Genomic DNA, 17,156 nt, shown 5'->3' with positions numbered 1-17,156 from the left:
ATGCAAATAAGAGTTTAAATTAAAAAAATATACAATTTATAATGAAATTACGAATTTCTTTTTAATTAATAATTTAAGGGCTCGATTATTTTCAATTGGTCTATGGAGGGTCCGACACATCTGATAAATATTAGCTGTAATTGAGCTAAAATTCTGAATTAACAAGATAATTCTGCTAACAAGCTAATTATCTATAAAAAGTTGATACATGGTATTAAGTTAAAATTCCTTATTTTATAAATTTTAATTAAATTGCTTTTTTTTATAGAAAATATATGAAATTATGATAACAATTTACCATTAATAACCGATTACTTTTACTCACAATCACTAACAAAAAATACAACCCTGTATGTGTAAAAAATCCCAGCTGTTATTTGTTTACATTTAAACTAACCGGAAAAAGTGTAGTGAAAACAGTAAATTTTGTTTAAGATAGATAATTAAAAATTACAATTTTTTTTAAAGAAAAAGTCAAAGAATTTGCACAAAATGCAAAGGGGTAAAATTGCCTTTGGTAAAATTAATTTAAATCTCAATAAACCTGCTGAAAAGAAAGAAGAAGAAAATGAAACAGACACAGAAAAAGCAACAACTTCAGCAGGAGGTTTTCGAAAAATTGATAAACAACAAATGCAAAAACAAATCGAGGAGGTGGCTGATGATTTGGAAGCACAAAAACTAAAAGAAGTCATGGGGTTGACGGGTTTTGGCAGGAAGACAGCCAAGATATTTGATATAAATGTAAGTGTAGAGAAAGGCGAAGGACTTTATAAAACAATAATGATATTTTCTTTTAAAGGAACAAATTGCCAAGGCCAAAGAATCGGCACCCGTAAGAGTAGAACCGGAGGAAGGAGAAAATGACAGTGAGGATGAAGATGTTATAGGACCTATGCCTACTATGGCAGATGCTGATAATACCAAGAAAAAGGTGGAGAAGCAAAAAGGTGATAACGAGGAAGACGATGATGATGATGACGATGATGAAGACGATGAGGAGGATATGAATTTAGAAAAAAGAATACCCGATACTCATGAAGTTCAAATGCAACATGGCAACAAAGCTATTTTAGCTTTAGCCGGTGACCCGGCTGGTGCTCGCTTAGTATCCGGTTCAATAGATTATGAAATAAGTTTTTGGGATTTTGCCGGCATGGATTCTTCAATGCGAAGTTTCCGTACTATACAGCCATGTGAAAATTATCCCATACGAGCTCTGCATTATTCCATTACTGGCGATATGATTTTGGTTATATCGGGTAATTCACAAGCTAAAATCTTAGATCGTGATGGTTTTGAGAAAATGGAATGTGTTAAGGGAGATCCTTATTTAACTGATATGTCGCGCACTAAAGGCCATGTGGCACAGTTAACTTCAGGCTGTTGGCATCCTTATACCAAAGAAGAATTTCTAACCGCTGCCATGGATGGCACTCTCAGAATTTGGAAGGGTATTAAAAATAAAGAACAACATACTGTCATCAAGACCAGAGCTCAGGGGGGCTTAAGAACTAATGCTGGTTCTTGTATTTATAATCGGGATGCTACTTTAATTGCGGCCGGTTGTTTAGATGGTTCTATACAAACCTGGGATACTCGCAAAATGTTTGTCAATACGACACACTGTGTTAGGGATGCGCATCAGAAGGGTTCTGAAGTAACCTCCATACAATTTTCCTATATGGGCCAACAATTATCCACACGCTCGAACGATGAAACTATGAAATTATGGGATTTGCGTAATTTCAAAAAGCCCATACACACCTGGTCGAATTTGTTTTCACGCTATGACACCACCGACTGTTGTTTCAGTCCTGACGATAGGCTTTTAGTTACAGGCGAATCATTGCCTAAGGGACAAACCCATGCCAACCTATACTTCTATAATACACAAACTTTTGAAGAAGTTAAACGTATACCGGTAACTGATTCTCACATTATAAAAACTCTATGGCATCCTAAACTCAATCAACTATTTGTGGGCTGTGGCAATGGTGTCATCAAGTGTTATTATGACGAGCAGAGAAGTCTTCGTGGTGCCAAATTGTGTGTGGTTAAAACTTATCGTAAGAAAAAACACACTGAAGTGGTGGGTGTTTCACAGATAATAACACCGCATGCCCTGCCCATGTTCCGACAAGAGAAATCAAGATCGTCACGCAAGAAAATGGAAAAGGAACGTATGGATCCGGTTAAATCACACCGGCCAGATCTGCCCATTACCAGTGGCCAAGGTGGCAGAGTGGCTAGTTCAGGTGGCACCCTCAGTTCCTATGTTATACGTAACTTGGGTCTTAGCAAACGTGTGGATGATGATCAAGATCCACGTGAAGCTATTCTAAAGTATGCTAAAGAGGCTGCTGAAAATCCCTATTGGATAGCACCGGCTTATAAACAGACCCAACCTAAACCGGTATTTTCCGTACCCACCGAGGGTAGTGAGGAGGGAGAGCCGGATAATAAAAAGGCCAAGAAGGAGTAAACGAGGGAAAATAGTCTAGAGATTGATATAATCGCTTTTATAGTAAGGAAAGAAAAGTGTATTTGTGGAAAATAAAGATAGTTATATTTAAGAAGGAAGATTTTGTGAAGGTTTAAAAGTGATATACCAATAAAATGATGAAATTAAAATGAAATAAAAGAAAAAAATTAAGAAAAGTCATGATGCAACATCTTCAAATTGTTTTATTGTGGTTCAATAGCAATAGCATTATTTTATAATTTTCCTAAAATTTCAGGAATAATATTTGACATTTCCACCTAAGACTATCTATCTTTATATTTATCTATCTATCTATCTATCTATCTATCTATCTATCTATCTATCTATCTATCTATCTATCTATCTATCTATCTATCTATCTATCTATCTATCTATCTATACTCTATCTATATCTCTATCTATCTATCTATCTATCTATCTATCTATCTATTCTATCTATCTATCTATCTATCTATCTATCTATCTATCTATCTATCTATCTATCTATCTATCTATCTATCTATCTATCTATCTATCTATATATCTATCTATCTATCTATCTATCTATCTATCTATCTATCTATCTATCTATCTATCTATCTATCTATCTATCTATCTATCTACCTATCTATCTATCTATCTATCTATCTATCTCTATCTATCTATCTATCTATCTATCTATCTATCTATCTATCTATCTATCTATCTATCTATCTATCTACCTATCTATCTATCTATCTACCTATCTATCTATCTATCTATCTATCTATCTATCTATCTATATCTATCTATCTATCTATCTATCTATCTATCTATCTATCTATCTATCTATCTATCTATCTATCTATCTATCTATCTATCTATCTATCTATCTATCTATCTATTTATCTATCTATCATCTATCTATCTATCTATCTATCCATCTATCTATCTATCTATCTATCTATCTATCTATCTATCTATCTATCTATCTATCTATCTATCTATCTATCTATCTATCTATCTATCTATCTATCTCATCTATCCATCTATCTATCTATCTATCTATCTATCTATCTATCTATCTATCTATCTATCTATCTATCTATCTATCTATCTATCTATCTATCTATCTATCTATATCTATCTATCTATCTATCTATCTATCTATCTATCTATCTATCTATCTATCTATCTATCTATCTATCTATCTATCTATCTATCTATCTATCTATCTATCTATCTATCTATCTATCTATCTATCTATCTATCTATCTATCTATCTATCTATCTATCTATCTATCTATCTATCTATCTATCTATCTATCTATCTATCTATCTATCTATCTATCTATCTATATATCTATCTATCTATCTATCTATCTATCTATCTATCTATATATCTATCTATCTATCTATCTATCTATCTATATCTATCTATCTATCTATCTATCTATCTCTACTATCTATCTATCTATATATCTATCTATCTATCTATCTATCTATCTATCTATCTATCTATCTATCTATCTATCTATCTATCTATCTATCTATCTATCTATCTATCTATCTATCTATCTATATATATATCTATATATATATATATATATATATATATATATATATATATATATATATATATATATATATATATATATATATATATATATATCTATCTATCTATCTATCTATCTATCTATCTATCTATCTATCTATCTATCTATCTATCTATCTATCTATCTATCTATCTATCTATCTATATATCTATCTATCTATCTATCTATCTATCTATCTATCTATCTATCTATCTATCTATCTATCTATCAATCTAACTATCTATCTATCTATCTATTTTAGGGAGACTTAGATCTTTACACGAATAAAAAATTATAGGCCCACGTTAAGGCCGGTAACATTTTTCAACGGTCAAAAACAATCTGTTAATAGTTGTGTTTTGTTGCTAACGTTCAAAGGCAATTTCATATAAATTTAAAATTTATAAACGTTAGGAGTTAACGTGTAAAATTATACAAGTTAATTTTAACGTTGATAAAAGTGCTACCAATTCAAAAATAAAAATACAAATATTAATGTGTTTATGTCAAACAATAAAAAAATATTTTAAAATAAAATTTAAATCAAAGAAAATTACCAAATAAAAAAACCTTTTCAAGAAATTGTAAATAATTTCAAGATTTAGCAGATTTCTTCTGTGGAGTGATGCCAAGTCAGGTAATGTTCGTTTTGTTGCTAACTTTAAGCGTTAACACACATTGATAGCAACAAAACACAACTAATATATTTAGCAAATTCAACAACCATTCACTATTTCAATACATTTGTAAACTTAAATGTTTAACATTCTGTTAGGAAATGTTACTTACATTATTAATAACTTCCACATCCGGTGCAACTGATTTTTTTTCTTTTCTTCTTCTTAGGTAAGATCTCCAATATTTCTTTATTTTTTATTTTTACACACATATTTTTTTCTTTAAACACTTATCTACTTTTTATTTCTTCATTTTATTTATTTACATTTTTAGCATTTGGCTTTATTTACATTGATATTATATTTATCTTAACATTTCAACTTAACACTGCACTAAACTCACACATTATGTAAACAAAAGGAAACATCTATTATTACAGGAACTTAAAAAATAAACAACAAAACACATTTCTTCCCTTTTACTATATTTCCTCTTTTATTTTCTTCAAGCTTTTTTTTCTTTACTTTAATTTGCTCTGCTTTCTTAAGCTTTCTTTCTCTTAACATTTCTCACTAACACTTTTACACTCTTTGTATAAGCGCTACGAAATGCCGGGTGAAAAGGAAACAGAAAATTTTCACAAAATTTTAACAATTTTTCTTCTGCATGCAGATGCATTTCTTTTTAGATTTTTAAGAAAATTTTTTCACACAACAACAAAACTAGGCTTTAATTATATTTTTATGTAAAAATATTTAAATATACTTCAATGTTTTCTTTAAAAATTTAAATAAAAACTAAGACACTTCTTCTAGCCAACCGAACCGTGTGAAAATTTCGCGAGAACTAACTTTAGTATGTATCCAAGTAATAAAGAGAAATGTCAAAAACTTAAAAAGGAGTATGTTAATGTGTATGCGCAACTTACTAAAGTATATGCTTGTATGGGTAAATTGCAAGTGGGGCGAGTAGTAATCAATATATTGTTGGTGGGAAACTTATTTTTTTTCGTTTTCAGTAGTGGAGAGTAATGTTTAAGGAGAGAGTGTATTTAAGAGAGTTTTTAGTGTTAGTGATGGAAGGTAGCAATGAGATTTTTGACGAGTTTACACTTTATTAAAAAAGTAGTAAATAAAATTTATTTACTATAAAAAGCTAGACTATAGAATGTACTATTAAAGAGACTAGTCCATAAAATAGACTATAGATCAGAATATAGAATCAACTTTCCACTAGACGATTGAATAGACTAGACTATTAGACTAGACTATAGACAATCGGCTATACTATGGACTAATCTAGACTATAGGTAATAGTTAACACTATGGGCAACAGACTATGTCGATCTAGTTATACTATAGACTAGACTACCAGAAAACTATTTTCACTTGGAATTCTTTCCCGTATAACTAAAACTATCAAATTGTTAAACTTTTATTTTTACAAAAACCTTTTATATTTAGTAATTTTACAAAAAAATCATATTTATTATCAAAAACTTTCCAACTTAAAACTACGATTTATTATCTTGCGTCACTAAAGCATCCTGCAAACGATAACAATCACTAGCAATCTTCCATTTATCATCCTGAGCTGTTATAATAAAAGTCTGTTGAAAAGGTTTCATCGGCTGATCAGTATACTTCACAGTGCCGCCGGCCTGTATTAAATAGGTTAATTGTCCGGCCACAGCCTCATCCACAATAGGTTGAGCATCCAAGGTGGAAATAGTATGTTCCGAAGTGGGCAATTCTATAAAGTATTTCTGTATATTGTCTTTGCCGGAGGCACCATTGCCATTCCACACAAAAAGACCATTATCCAAGTAGAGGCGGTTCATTTGCTGTAGTTAGTTAGTTAAAATTATAGTTTTTATATTTTTTTGCACCCATAAATACCTACATGTCTTCTTTTATCAAAAGATTGATAATATAATTTGGTAAAATCCTCAGCCGTACGACTGCAGGCTTCCACTTTTGATTTCATTTCCTAGATATTGTGAAAGAAAACTTAAATGAATTAGTTTATTAAGGGTTTTGGAGTTTGTTTTATACTTACATTGTCCATTTTTCTTTAATTTTCTTAAAATTGTTTAATAATTCCTTAAAATTTCTTTAATTTGTGTAATTTTTTATTGTTTTTGTTAATTTTTCAACATGTTTTTCTTTTGCTCACAGTATTGCCAGCTTTAAATTTCGTAAACATAAACAAAGCCGGTTTTTCACTCTCTCTCACACATACTTTTAAAAAGCTTGCCATATTTTTTTTAAACATATTTTTGCGATTGAAAAGTTTTTATATAAACATTGTTTTTTTAATAAATTAAATTTAAAAATATACTTTTAATTTTACTGGAAAATTTAATATAAAATAAACTTACCTTTATATCTTTTTTGCATTTTTTAAAGCAGTTGTTTGTTTCGCTTTACGTTATCATCTGGCAGCTCTCTGTTGCAAAAATGCCTTTACAGGTCTTCTTCTTTTTTTCATTTGCCATTCATTATTGCTATGATAGCAAATTTGACATTTTGGCAAAGAAAGAAAACAGCTTTTTTTCGCATCATTCTCTTGTCATTCCTACTCTTGGGCGCACAAAAAAAGCGTTGTTTTTTTGTCTTTTGGAATAAAACGCATGCCGGTTTCTAGAAAATAGACAAAAAATATAGGAAATAATTAAATATTATTCAAATCTACAACAGTTGCATTATAATTAAAAACTATGAGCGATACTTTGGAATATGATATTTCGGCAGAAGTCAGAGGAGTAATGGTAAGTGTCATGACAACACAATGTGTGTTACAAATTTTTGTGTAATTCTTTATGTTTTATTTGTTGTTTTTCAGACTCCCGGACGTCTAAAAATGACCGAACAACAAATTGTTTTCAAGAATAGCAAAACGGGTAAAGTGGAGCAAATTCCAGCCGATGACATAGATTTAATTAATTCCCAGAAATTTGTGGGCACTTGGGGTTTGAGAATCTTTACCAAGAATGGTAATTTACATCGTTTTGTCGGCTTTAAGGATAGTGAAAATGAAAAGCTGGGCAAATTCATTAAGAAAACCTATAATCAGGATTTGGTGGAAAAGGAAATGTGTGTCAAGGGTTGGAATTGGGGTACAGCCAAGTTTCAGGGTTCTGTTCTTAGTTTTGACAAAGATCACAAAACCATCTTTGAAGTGCCCTTGTCACATGTTTCACAATGTATGACTGGTAAAAATGAGGTAACTTTAGAATTTCATCAGAATGATGATGCTCCTGTGGGTCTAATGGAAATGCGTTTCCATATACCCATAGTGGAGTCGGCTGAGGATGATCCCGTGGAGACATTCCAAACAAATGTTATGAACAAAGCCTCGGTTATATCTGCTTCGGGTGATGCTATTGCTATATTCCGCGAGATTCATTGTCTGACGCCCAGAGGTCGTTATGATATTAAAGTTTTCTCTACCTTCTTCCAACTGCACGGTAAAACTTTTGATTACAAAATTCCCATGGATTCAGTGCTGCGTTTGTTTTTATTGCCTCATAAGGACAATCGACAAATGTTCTTTGTTTTGTCTTTGGATCCTCCCATAAAACAAGGTCAAACACGTTACCACTATTTGGTTTTACTCTTCAGTCCCGAAGAGGAAACTTCAATTGAATTGCCTTTCTCGGAGGAAGAATTAAAAGAGAAATATGAGGGTAAATTGGAAAAAGAGATATCGGGCCCGCTCTATGAAGTCATGGGCAAGGTAATGAAAGTTTTAATAGGACGCAAGATTACAGGACCCGGCAATTTTATAGGGTAAGTTAGAAAACAAACTAATGCATAGAACATACTTATTTTACTGTTCTTTATATAGACACTCCGGCACCGCTGCTGTGGGCTGTTCCTTTAAAGCTGCCGCTGGCTATCTCTATCCCTTAGAACGTGGTTTCATTTACATCCACAAGCCACCCATACACATACGTTTCGAGGAAATTGCCTCGGTTAATTTTGCCCGTAGTGGTGGTTCAACACGTAGTTTTGATTTTGAAGTAACACTCAAAAATGGCACCATTCACATTTTCTCCTCCATCGAAAAGGAAGAGTATTCTAAACTGTACGATTTTATTAGTCAAAAGAAACTGCATGTTAGCAATACGGGTAAAGATAATAAGGGCGGCTATAAGGATGTTGATTTCGGTGATTCGGATAATGAAAATGAACCCGATGCCTATTTGGCACGTGTTAAAGCTGAAGCACAAGAGAAAGATTCCGATGATGATGAGGGTTCAGAAGAAGAATCTACCGATGAAGATTTCAATCCTACCGGTGACGTATCGGATGTGGCAGAGGAATACGATTCAAATGCTCAAAGTGATTCGGATGATTCAGATGCTAGTGGCAAAGGTAGTGGCAGTGATGGTGGTGGTGAGAAGAAGCATAAGAAGGAGAAGAAAGAGAAAAAAGAAAAGGTGGAGAGAAAACAGAAATCGGTGAGTGTGAGAAACATTTTCTTTCATTGAAATATTTAAAAACATTTTCTGTAGAAAACATTTTCTATAGAGACTTTCTCTACAACAAAAGCGTCTATTTTAGAGAGACTTTCTCTAAAGAAAGTGTCTCTTTTATAGAGAGTTTTTCTATAGAAAAAGTCCCTCTTTTATATAGACTTTTTCTATAGAAAAAGTCCCTCTTTTATAGAGACTTTTCTACGGAAAAAGTGTCTATAGGAATAGTATCTCTTATGTAGAGACTTTTTCTATGGAAAAAATGTCTCTTTTGTAGAAACTTTTTCTATAGAAAAAGTGTCTCTTTTGTAGAGACTTTTTCTATAGAAAAAGTGTCTCTTTTGTAGAGACTTTTTCTATAGAAAAAGTGTCTCTTTTGTAGAGAATTTTTCTATAGAAAAAGTGTCTCTTTTGTAGAGAATTTTTCTATAGAAAAAGTGTCTCTTTGGTAGAGACTTTTTCTATAGAAAAAGTGTCTCTTTTGTAGAGACTTTTTCTATAGAAAAAGTGTCTCTTTTGTAGAGACTTTTTCTATAGAAAAAGTGTCTCTTTTGTAGAGACTTTTTCTATAGAAAAAGTGTCTCTTTTGTAGAGACTTTTTCTATAGAAAAAGTGTCTCTTTTGTAGTGTCTATTTTGTAGAGACTTTTTCTATAGAAAAAGTGTCTCTTTTGTAAAGATTTTTTTTTATAGAAGTATTCAAATAAAACATTCGATTAAAATTTCGAATAAAAATTTATTCGAATAAAAATTATTTGATAAACATTTATTCGAATAAAATTTTTTCAAAAAAAAAAATTTATTTAAATAATAATTTAGAATTATTCGTATCAAAATTTATTCGAATAAAAATATACAAAAACATAAAATTGGTTTCCTTTTTTTTCAGAAAAAACCCACCAAAAAGAAAGATTCCAACAAACCCAAACGAGCCACCACCGCCTTCATGTTGTGGCTCAATGATACACGTGAACAAATCAAAAAAGACAATCCTGGTATAAAAATAACTGAAATTGCCAAAAAAGGCGGTGAAATGTGGAGAGAACTAAAGGATAAATCCAAATGGGAAGAAAAGGCAGCCAAGGATAAACAAAGATATTTAGACGAAATGAAAGACTATAAACCAACAGCCGATGACAGTGATGATGAGGAGAAAGACAACACCAAAAGTAGTAGTAAAGCGGCAAGCAAAAAACGTAAAAAGGAAGCATCACCCACCAAAAAGGCGGCAAATACCTCAGGATCATTTAAATCTAAAGAATATATATCAGAGGATGATTCATCATCATCGGAGGAAAGCAAGAAAAAGAAAGATAAATCTGGCGAGGAAGATTCAGAGCCAGAAAAGAAGAAGAGTAAAGTGAGTAGAGTTTGTGGAGTTTTGATATTTTTTTATTAATTTAAATTTAACTTTTTTAGAGCGATAAATCTAAATCGAAGGGCGATAAAAAACAAAAGAAACCAGCCAGTGAGGAGGAAGAGGATGAAGACGATGAGGAAGAAGCCTCCGCTTCTGAAGAAGAATCTGAGGAAGAAGAGGGCAGTGATTAATTTAAAAACTCCCTTTAACACTAACTTTCCTCCTAATCATTCATCTGTCGTCGTATTTAATGTTATTTTTAATAAAATTCTATGTTAATTTAGTCTTATAAGTCTGTAGGATTTGTTTTCTTGATGAAAATTAATTGCTCTAATCGCTTCACATTTGAAAAGCGTTGAAAATACAAACTTTGTTTATTACTTTTTTTTGTAAACTACAAAATAAATTTATGATTTTTTTAAGACATAATTTAAAAATCGATTTTATCTTAAAATATGTGTTCTATATTAACATTTCAAATTCTAATTAGCTTTTACTTAGTTCAGAGATGTTTTTGAACTCATAATTAAACATTTTATTATACTTCTGCTACTGTTTTTCAATACAATTTGTTTTTATGATTTAACTTAATGTTTATTAAGTGTTTTTTTTTTCCTCAAAAAAACAATCAAATTGTAATTAGTTATTGTTATTGTCACTTTGATCTCCATCAAATTTCTGAACTGAAATTACAATAACCTTTTTCAAGTTTTTTTTTTTCAAGAATTATGATTCATATTCTGTTACTTTTTTGAAAACACTACCTTAACCTGTTATACTCCACATTAAAGCACCCACCAAAAAAAAAAAAAAAAAAAAACAACTTACAGGGTAATAAAACTTTATGTCTTACAAAGGTTTAATGAAAATAAATAAAAATTTTCTTATTACAAACGATGGGTATAATAAACTCATAAATTATAAACTGAAGTTAAAGTTCGAAAGAAGTAAACAAAAACTGCCAATACGACAAACTGACTCCAATAAGCTGGAGGCTGTTTTTGTGTTTTTTTCAAAAAAAAAATTTACAAAAAAAAAAAAAAAAAATAAGTAACACTTGTCACCAAATATTAAAAAGCAATTGTTAGGTGAATATACGTTTTACTGACCCCAATACACACTTTTTATTAAGAAAAATGAAACGAAAGTAAATTGGGAAAGAAAACAGAAAACTTCTTAACACAGGAGACACTTTTTCTAAGGAAATAAACTCCTCAAAAAGAAGATTCTTTAACGAACATCTTCAAAAGGTCTTTTTAGAAAAGATTTTTTTGCTATAGAAAAACGACTATCTCTTTAATACAGACTTTTTATAAAGAAAAGAAGTGTATTTTTTTACATACTTTCTATGGAAAAAGTGTCTCCTTCATAGAGACTTTCTATAGAAAAAGTGTCTCCTTCACAGAGACTTTTTCTATAGAAAAAGTGTCTTCTTTACAGAGACTTTTTCTATAGAAAAAGTATCTTCTTCACAGATACTTTTTCTATAGAAAAAGTGTTTCCTTCACAGAGGCTTTTTCTATAGAAAAAGTATCTTCTTCACAGAGACTTTTTCTATAGAAAAAGGAGACACTTTTTCATAGAGACTTTTTCTATAGAAAAAGGAGACACTTTTTCATAGAGACTTTTTCTATAGAAAAAGGAGACACTTTTTCATAGAGACTTTTTCTATAGAAAAAGGAGACACTTTTTCATAGAGACTTTTTCTATAGAAAAATTGTCTCCTTCATAGAGACTTTTTCTATAGAAAAGGTATCTGCTTCATAGAGACTTTTTCTATACAAAATGGAGACACTTTTTCTTCATAGAGCCTTTTTCTATAGAAAAAGTGTCTCCTTCATAGAGACTTTTTCTATAGAAAAAGTGTCTCCTTCATAGAGACTTTTTCTATAGAAAAAGTGTCTCCTTCATAGAGACTATTTCTATAGAAAAAATATCTCGTTCAGATGCTACATAGAGACTATTTCTATAGAAAAAATATCTCGTTCAGATGCTACATAGAGACTTTTTCTATAGAAAAAGGAAGACACTTTTTCATAGAGACTTTTTCTATAGAAAAATTGTCTCCTTCATAGAGACTTTTTCTATAGAAAAGGTGTCTGCTTCATAGAGACTTTTTCTATACAAAAAGGAGACACTTTTTCATAGAGACTTTTTCTATAGAAAAAGTGTCTCCTTTATAGAGAATTTTTCTATAGTAAAAGTGTTTCCTTCTTAGAGACTATTTCTATAGAAAAAACATCTCCTTCAGAGACCTTTTCTATAAAAAAGTGTCTGCTACATAGAGACTTTTTCTATAGAAAAATTAGACACTTTTTCAAAGAGAAAATGTTTCTGATTCAGACTTTTTCTATACAAAAGGTGTCTGCTTCATAGAGACTTTTTCTATAGAAAAAGGTGTCTCCTTCATAGAGACTTTTTCTATAGAAAAGGTGTCTTCTTCATTAAGACCTTTCTATAGAAAAAGTGTCTCTTCACAGAGACTTTTTCTATAGAAAAGTCTCACTAGCAGCGACACATTTTCTATAGAAAAGTCTCACTAGCAGCGACCATTTCTATAGAAAGTCTCACTAGCAGCGACACATTTTCTATAGAAAAGTCTCACTAGCAGCGACACATTTTCTATAGAAAAGTCTCACTAGCAGCGACACATTTTCTATAGAAAAGTCTCACTAGCAGCGACACATTTTCTATAGAAAAGTCTCACTAACAGCGACATATTTTCTATAGAAAAAGTCTTACTAACAGCGACACATTTTCTATAGAAAAAGTCTCACTAACAGCGACACTTTTTCTATAGAAAAAGTTTCACTATTAGAAACACTTTCTATTCAGAGAAGTTTTTGAAAATTTTAATTTTTTTCATAATTCAGTGTTAACACACTTTTAATGGACTCATCATTTAACGGCTGTCTATTAACGATTGTCAAAAATGACATAATGAAAGTAACACGTACTGTTAAGTCGTTTAATAATAGTACGATTTATATCTTTTATTGTTTGTTTAAGGAAATAAACAATAAAATAACAATTTGTAAAAAAAAGTCAAGTTCGTTGCTTAAATCTTTTGTTTTGGCCGTATAAATCTAGGAATGTTTGTAAACAAATATGTTATAAGTTCACACTTTACGAAAAATTAAAATGTTAATAAATTCCTGCACATTTGCGTATTTTATTGAATATTTTTTAATTAATTTTTTAAGCAAATTTTATTAATTGCATTGTCGACACTTAATAATTTGCATTTGCACGACATTTATAGAAATAACATGTGAGAGGTACTTTTTTTTAAATTTCGTTTTTATTCCAAATTTGGTGACAAATTGTCGAAAATGTAAAAATATGTCGGTTATCAATTGTAAATTCTTGTTAATAACAAATAATTTACAAAGAAAAATACAATTTTTTCTGATTTGCATTTCGAATTTTAAATTGAATTTGTTTTTCTTAAAAAGTTCATTGTTTTAACAATTTAATTATAAATAACTCGTACGTTTAACTACAATTAAAATTTTCAAATACTTATTGATTATGTTAAATAATTAACAACAAAAGCTTGAGTTTTTTTTTTTTTGATTTTAATTTTATTGTTAAAATGTCATTAATTTAACAACGAAACAATAAATGACGGAAGATAAAGTGTTAAATGACTCTGGGGTCAATTTGCTTGTTGTTGCAGTTGTTGTGTGTAAAAGTAACATTTTTTTTTTCAAATCATAAATATTATTTTCGGATCAATATCATTTGGGCATGATGATAATAAACAATATTTAAATGAGATCCATTCATGAAACATTAATTTGTTGAAAAGTTCAATTACCAGTACTTGAACTTTAGTTGTTTATTAAAATAAAAAAAGTGTTTTAATTTTTGTTTAAATTGGAATTATTCATGAAATAATTTTGCAATTTTGACAAAATTTATGGAATATTAAAACAAAATTGACAATTCAAAAAATTTCAAGAAAAGAGACACTTTTTCTATAGAAAAAGTGTCAACAAAAGAGACACTTTTTCTATAGAAAAAGTCTCTACAAAAGAGACACCTTTTCTATAGAAAAAGTCTCTACAAAAGAGACACTTTTCAATAGAAAAAGTCTCTACAAAAGAGACACTTTTTCTATAGAAAAAGTCTCTACAAAAGAGACACTTTTTCAATAGAAAAAGTCTCTACAAAAGAGACACTTTTTCTATAGAAAAAGTCTCTACAAAAGAGACACTTTTTCTATAGAAAAAGTCTCTACAAAAGAGACACTTTTTCTATAGAAAAAGTCTCTACAAAAGAGACACTTTTTCAATAGAAAAAGTCTCTACAAAGAGACACTTTTTCTATAGAAAAAGTCTCTACAAAAGAGACACTTTTTCTATAGAAAAAGTCTCTACAAAAGAGACACTTTTTCTATAGAAAAAGTCTCTACAAAAGAGACACTTTTTCTATAGAAAAGGTCTCTACAAAAGAGACACTTTTTCTATAGAAAAAGTCTCTACAAAAGAGACACTTTTTCTATAGAAAAAGTCTCTACAAAAGAGACACTTTTTCTATAGAAAAAGTCTCTACAAAAGAGACACTTTTTCTATAGAAAAAGTCTCTACAAAAGAGACACTTTTTCTATAGAAAAAGTCTCTACAAAAGAGACACTTTTTCTATAGAAAAAGTCTCTACAAAAGAAAAACTTTTTGTGACTGTGTTTCTATAGAAAATGTGTCGCTGTTAGTGAGACTTTTTCTATAGAAAATGTGTCGCTGTTAGTGAGTCTTTTTCTATAGAAAATGTGTCGCTGTTAGTGAGACTTTTTCTATAGAAAATGTGTCGCTGTTAGTGAGACTTTTTCTATAGAAAATGTGTCGCTGTTAATGAGACTTTTTCTATAGAAAATGTGTCGCTGTTAGTGAGACTATTTCTATAGCAAAAGTGTCGCTGTTAGTGAGACTATTTCTATAGAAAATCTGTCGCTGTTAGTGAGACTTTTTCTATAGAAAAAGTGTCGCTGTTAGTGAGACTTTCTATAGAAAAGTGTCGTTGTTAGTGAGACTTTTTCTATGGAAAAAGTGTCGCTGTTAGTGAGACTTTTTCTTGTCTCTACAAAAGAGACACTTTTTCTATAGAAAAAGTCTCTACAAAAGAAAAACTTTTTGTGACTGTGTTTCTATAGAAAATGTGTCGCTGTTAGTGAGACTATTTCTATAGAAAATGTGTCGCTGTTAGTGAGACTTTTTCTATAGAAAAAGTGTCGCTGTTAGTGAGACTTTCTATAGAAAAAGTGTCGTTGTTAGTGAGACTTTTTCTATGGAAAAAGTGTCGCTGTTAGTGAGACTTTTTCTATAGAAAATGTGTCGCTGTTAGTGAGACTTTTTCTATAGAAAATGTGTCGCTGTTAGTGAGACTTTTTCTATAGCAAAAGTGTCGCTGTTAGTAAGACCTTCTATAGAAAAAGTGTCGTTGTTAGTGAGACTTTTTCTACAGAAAATGTGTCGCTGTTAGTGAGACTTTTTCTATAGAAAATATGTCGCTGTTAGTGAGATTTTTTCTATAGAAAATGTGTCGCTGTTAGTGAGACTTTTGCTATAGAAAATGTGTTGCTGTTAGTGAGACTTTTTCTATAGCAAATGTATCGCTGTTAGTGAGACTTTTTCTATAGCAAATGTGTCGCTGTTAGTGAGACTTTTTCTATAGAAAATGTGTCGCTGTTAGTGAGACTTTTTCTATAGAAAATGTGTCGCTGTTAGTGAGACTTTTTCTATAGAAAATGTGTCGCTGTTAGTGAGACTTTTTCTATAGCAAATGTGTCGCTGTTAGTGAGACTTTTTCTATAGAAAATGTGTCGTTGTTAGTGAGACTTTTTCTATAGAAAATGTGTCGCTGTTAGTGAGACTTTTTCTATAGAAAATGTGTCGCTGTTAGTGAGACTTTTTCTATAGAAAATGTGTCGCTGTTAGTGAGACTTTTTCTATAGCAAAAGTGTCGCTGTTAGTGAGACCTTCTATAGAAAAGTGTCGTTGTTAGTGAGACTTTTTCTACAGAAAATGTTGTCGCTGTTAGTGAGACTTTTTCTATAGAAAATATGTCGCTGTTAGTGAGATTTTTTCTATAGAAAATGTGTCGCTGTTAGTGAGACTTTTGCTATAGAAAATGTGTTGCTGTTAGTGAGACTTTTCTATAGCAAATGTATCGCTGTTAGTGAGACTTTTTCTATAGCAAATGTGTCGCTGTTAGTGAGACTTTTTCTATAGCAAATGTGTCGCTGTTAGTGAGACTTTTTCTATAGAAAATGTGTCGCTGTTAGTGAGACTTCTTCTATAGAAAATGTGTTGCTGTTAGTGAGACTTTTTCTATAGGAAATGTGTTGCTGTTTAGTGAGACTTTTTCTATAGAAAATGTGTCGCTGTTAGTGAGACTTTTTCTATAGAAAATGTGTCGCTGTTAGTTAGACTTTTTCTATAGAAAAAGTGTCGCTGTTAGTGAGACTTTTTCTATAGAATAAGTGTAGCTGTTGGTGAGACTTTTTCTATAGAAAAAGTGTCGCTGTTAGTGAGACTTTTTCTATGGAAAAAGTGTCGCTGTTAGTGAGACTTTTTCTATGGAAAAAGTGTCGCTGTTAGTGAGAGTTTTTTATGGAAAAAGTGTCGCTGTTAGTGAGAGT

General features: G+C 30.7%; 4 protein-coding genes across 4 annotated transcripts in view; 2 read left to right on the top strand and 2 right to left on the bottom strand.

Moving 5' to 3' along the window:
* The window catches only part of LOC119609905 (sodium- and chloride-dependent glycine transporter 1), a 129,021-nt gene extending 121,831 nt beyond the window's left edge, over window positions 1-7,190 (bottom strand). The window contains exon 1 of the mRNA XM_037964935.1: window positions 7,058-7,190. The gene's annotated coding sequence lies outside the window, so the exon portion shown is untranslated. The remainder of the gene's footprint in view (window positions 1-7,057) is intronic.
* Window positions 383-2,583, top strand: LOC119609906 (gastrulation defective protein 1 homolog). Its single transcript, XM_037964936.1, has 2 exons — window positions 383-744; window positions 803-2,583. The coding sequence occupies exons 1-2, from the start codon at window positions 493-495 to the stop codon at window positions 2,483-2,485; spliced, it is 1,935 nt and encodes a 644-aa protein (XP_037820864.1). The 5' UTR covers window positions 383-492; the 3' UTR covers window positions 2,486-2,583.
* LOC119609910 (NTF2-related export protein) lies at window positions 6,104-6,879 on the bottom strand. The gene is made up of 3 exons (XM_037964939.1): window positions 6,736-6,879; window positions 6,580-6,666; window positions 6,104-6,520 (listed from the first exon to the last, which is right to left on the bottom strand). Exons 1-3 carry the CDS (start codon window positions 6,742-6,744, stop codon window positions 6,191-6,193), a joined length of 426 nt encoding a protein of 141 aa, XP_037820867.1. The 5' UTR covers window positions 6,745-6,879; the 3' UTR covers window positions 6,104-6,190.
* A 41-nt stretch (window positions 7,191-7,231) lies between the features above and the next one.
* On the top strand, window positions 7,232-10,945 carry LOC119609904 (FACT complex subunit Ssrp1). The gene is made up of 5 exons (XM_037964933.1): window positions 7,232-7,447; window positions 7,522-8,468; window positions 8,527-9,142; window positions 10,046-10,516; window positions 10,576-10,945. The coding sequence occupies exons 1-5, from the start codon at window positions 7,397-7,399 to the stop codon at window positions 10,705-10,707; spliced, it is 2,217 nt and encodes a 738-aa protein (XP_037820861.1). The 5' UTR covers window positions 7,232-7,396; the 3' UTR covers window positions 10,708-10,945.
* Window positions 10,946-17,156: the final 6,211 nt, after the last annotated feature.

This window comes from Lucilia sericata, unplaced genomic scaffold, assembly GCF_015586225.1.
Source record: "Lucilia sericata isolate MDLA Ls3-8-SP2 unplaced genomic scaffold, ASM1558622v1 Contig001083F_arrow, whole genome shotgun sequence".
Lineage (NCBI taxonomy): Eukaryota > Metazoa > Arthropoda > Insecta > Diptera > Calliphoridae > Lucilia > Lucilia sericata.
This window is presented reverse-complemented; position numbering and strand designations above follow the sequence as displayed.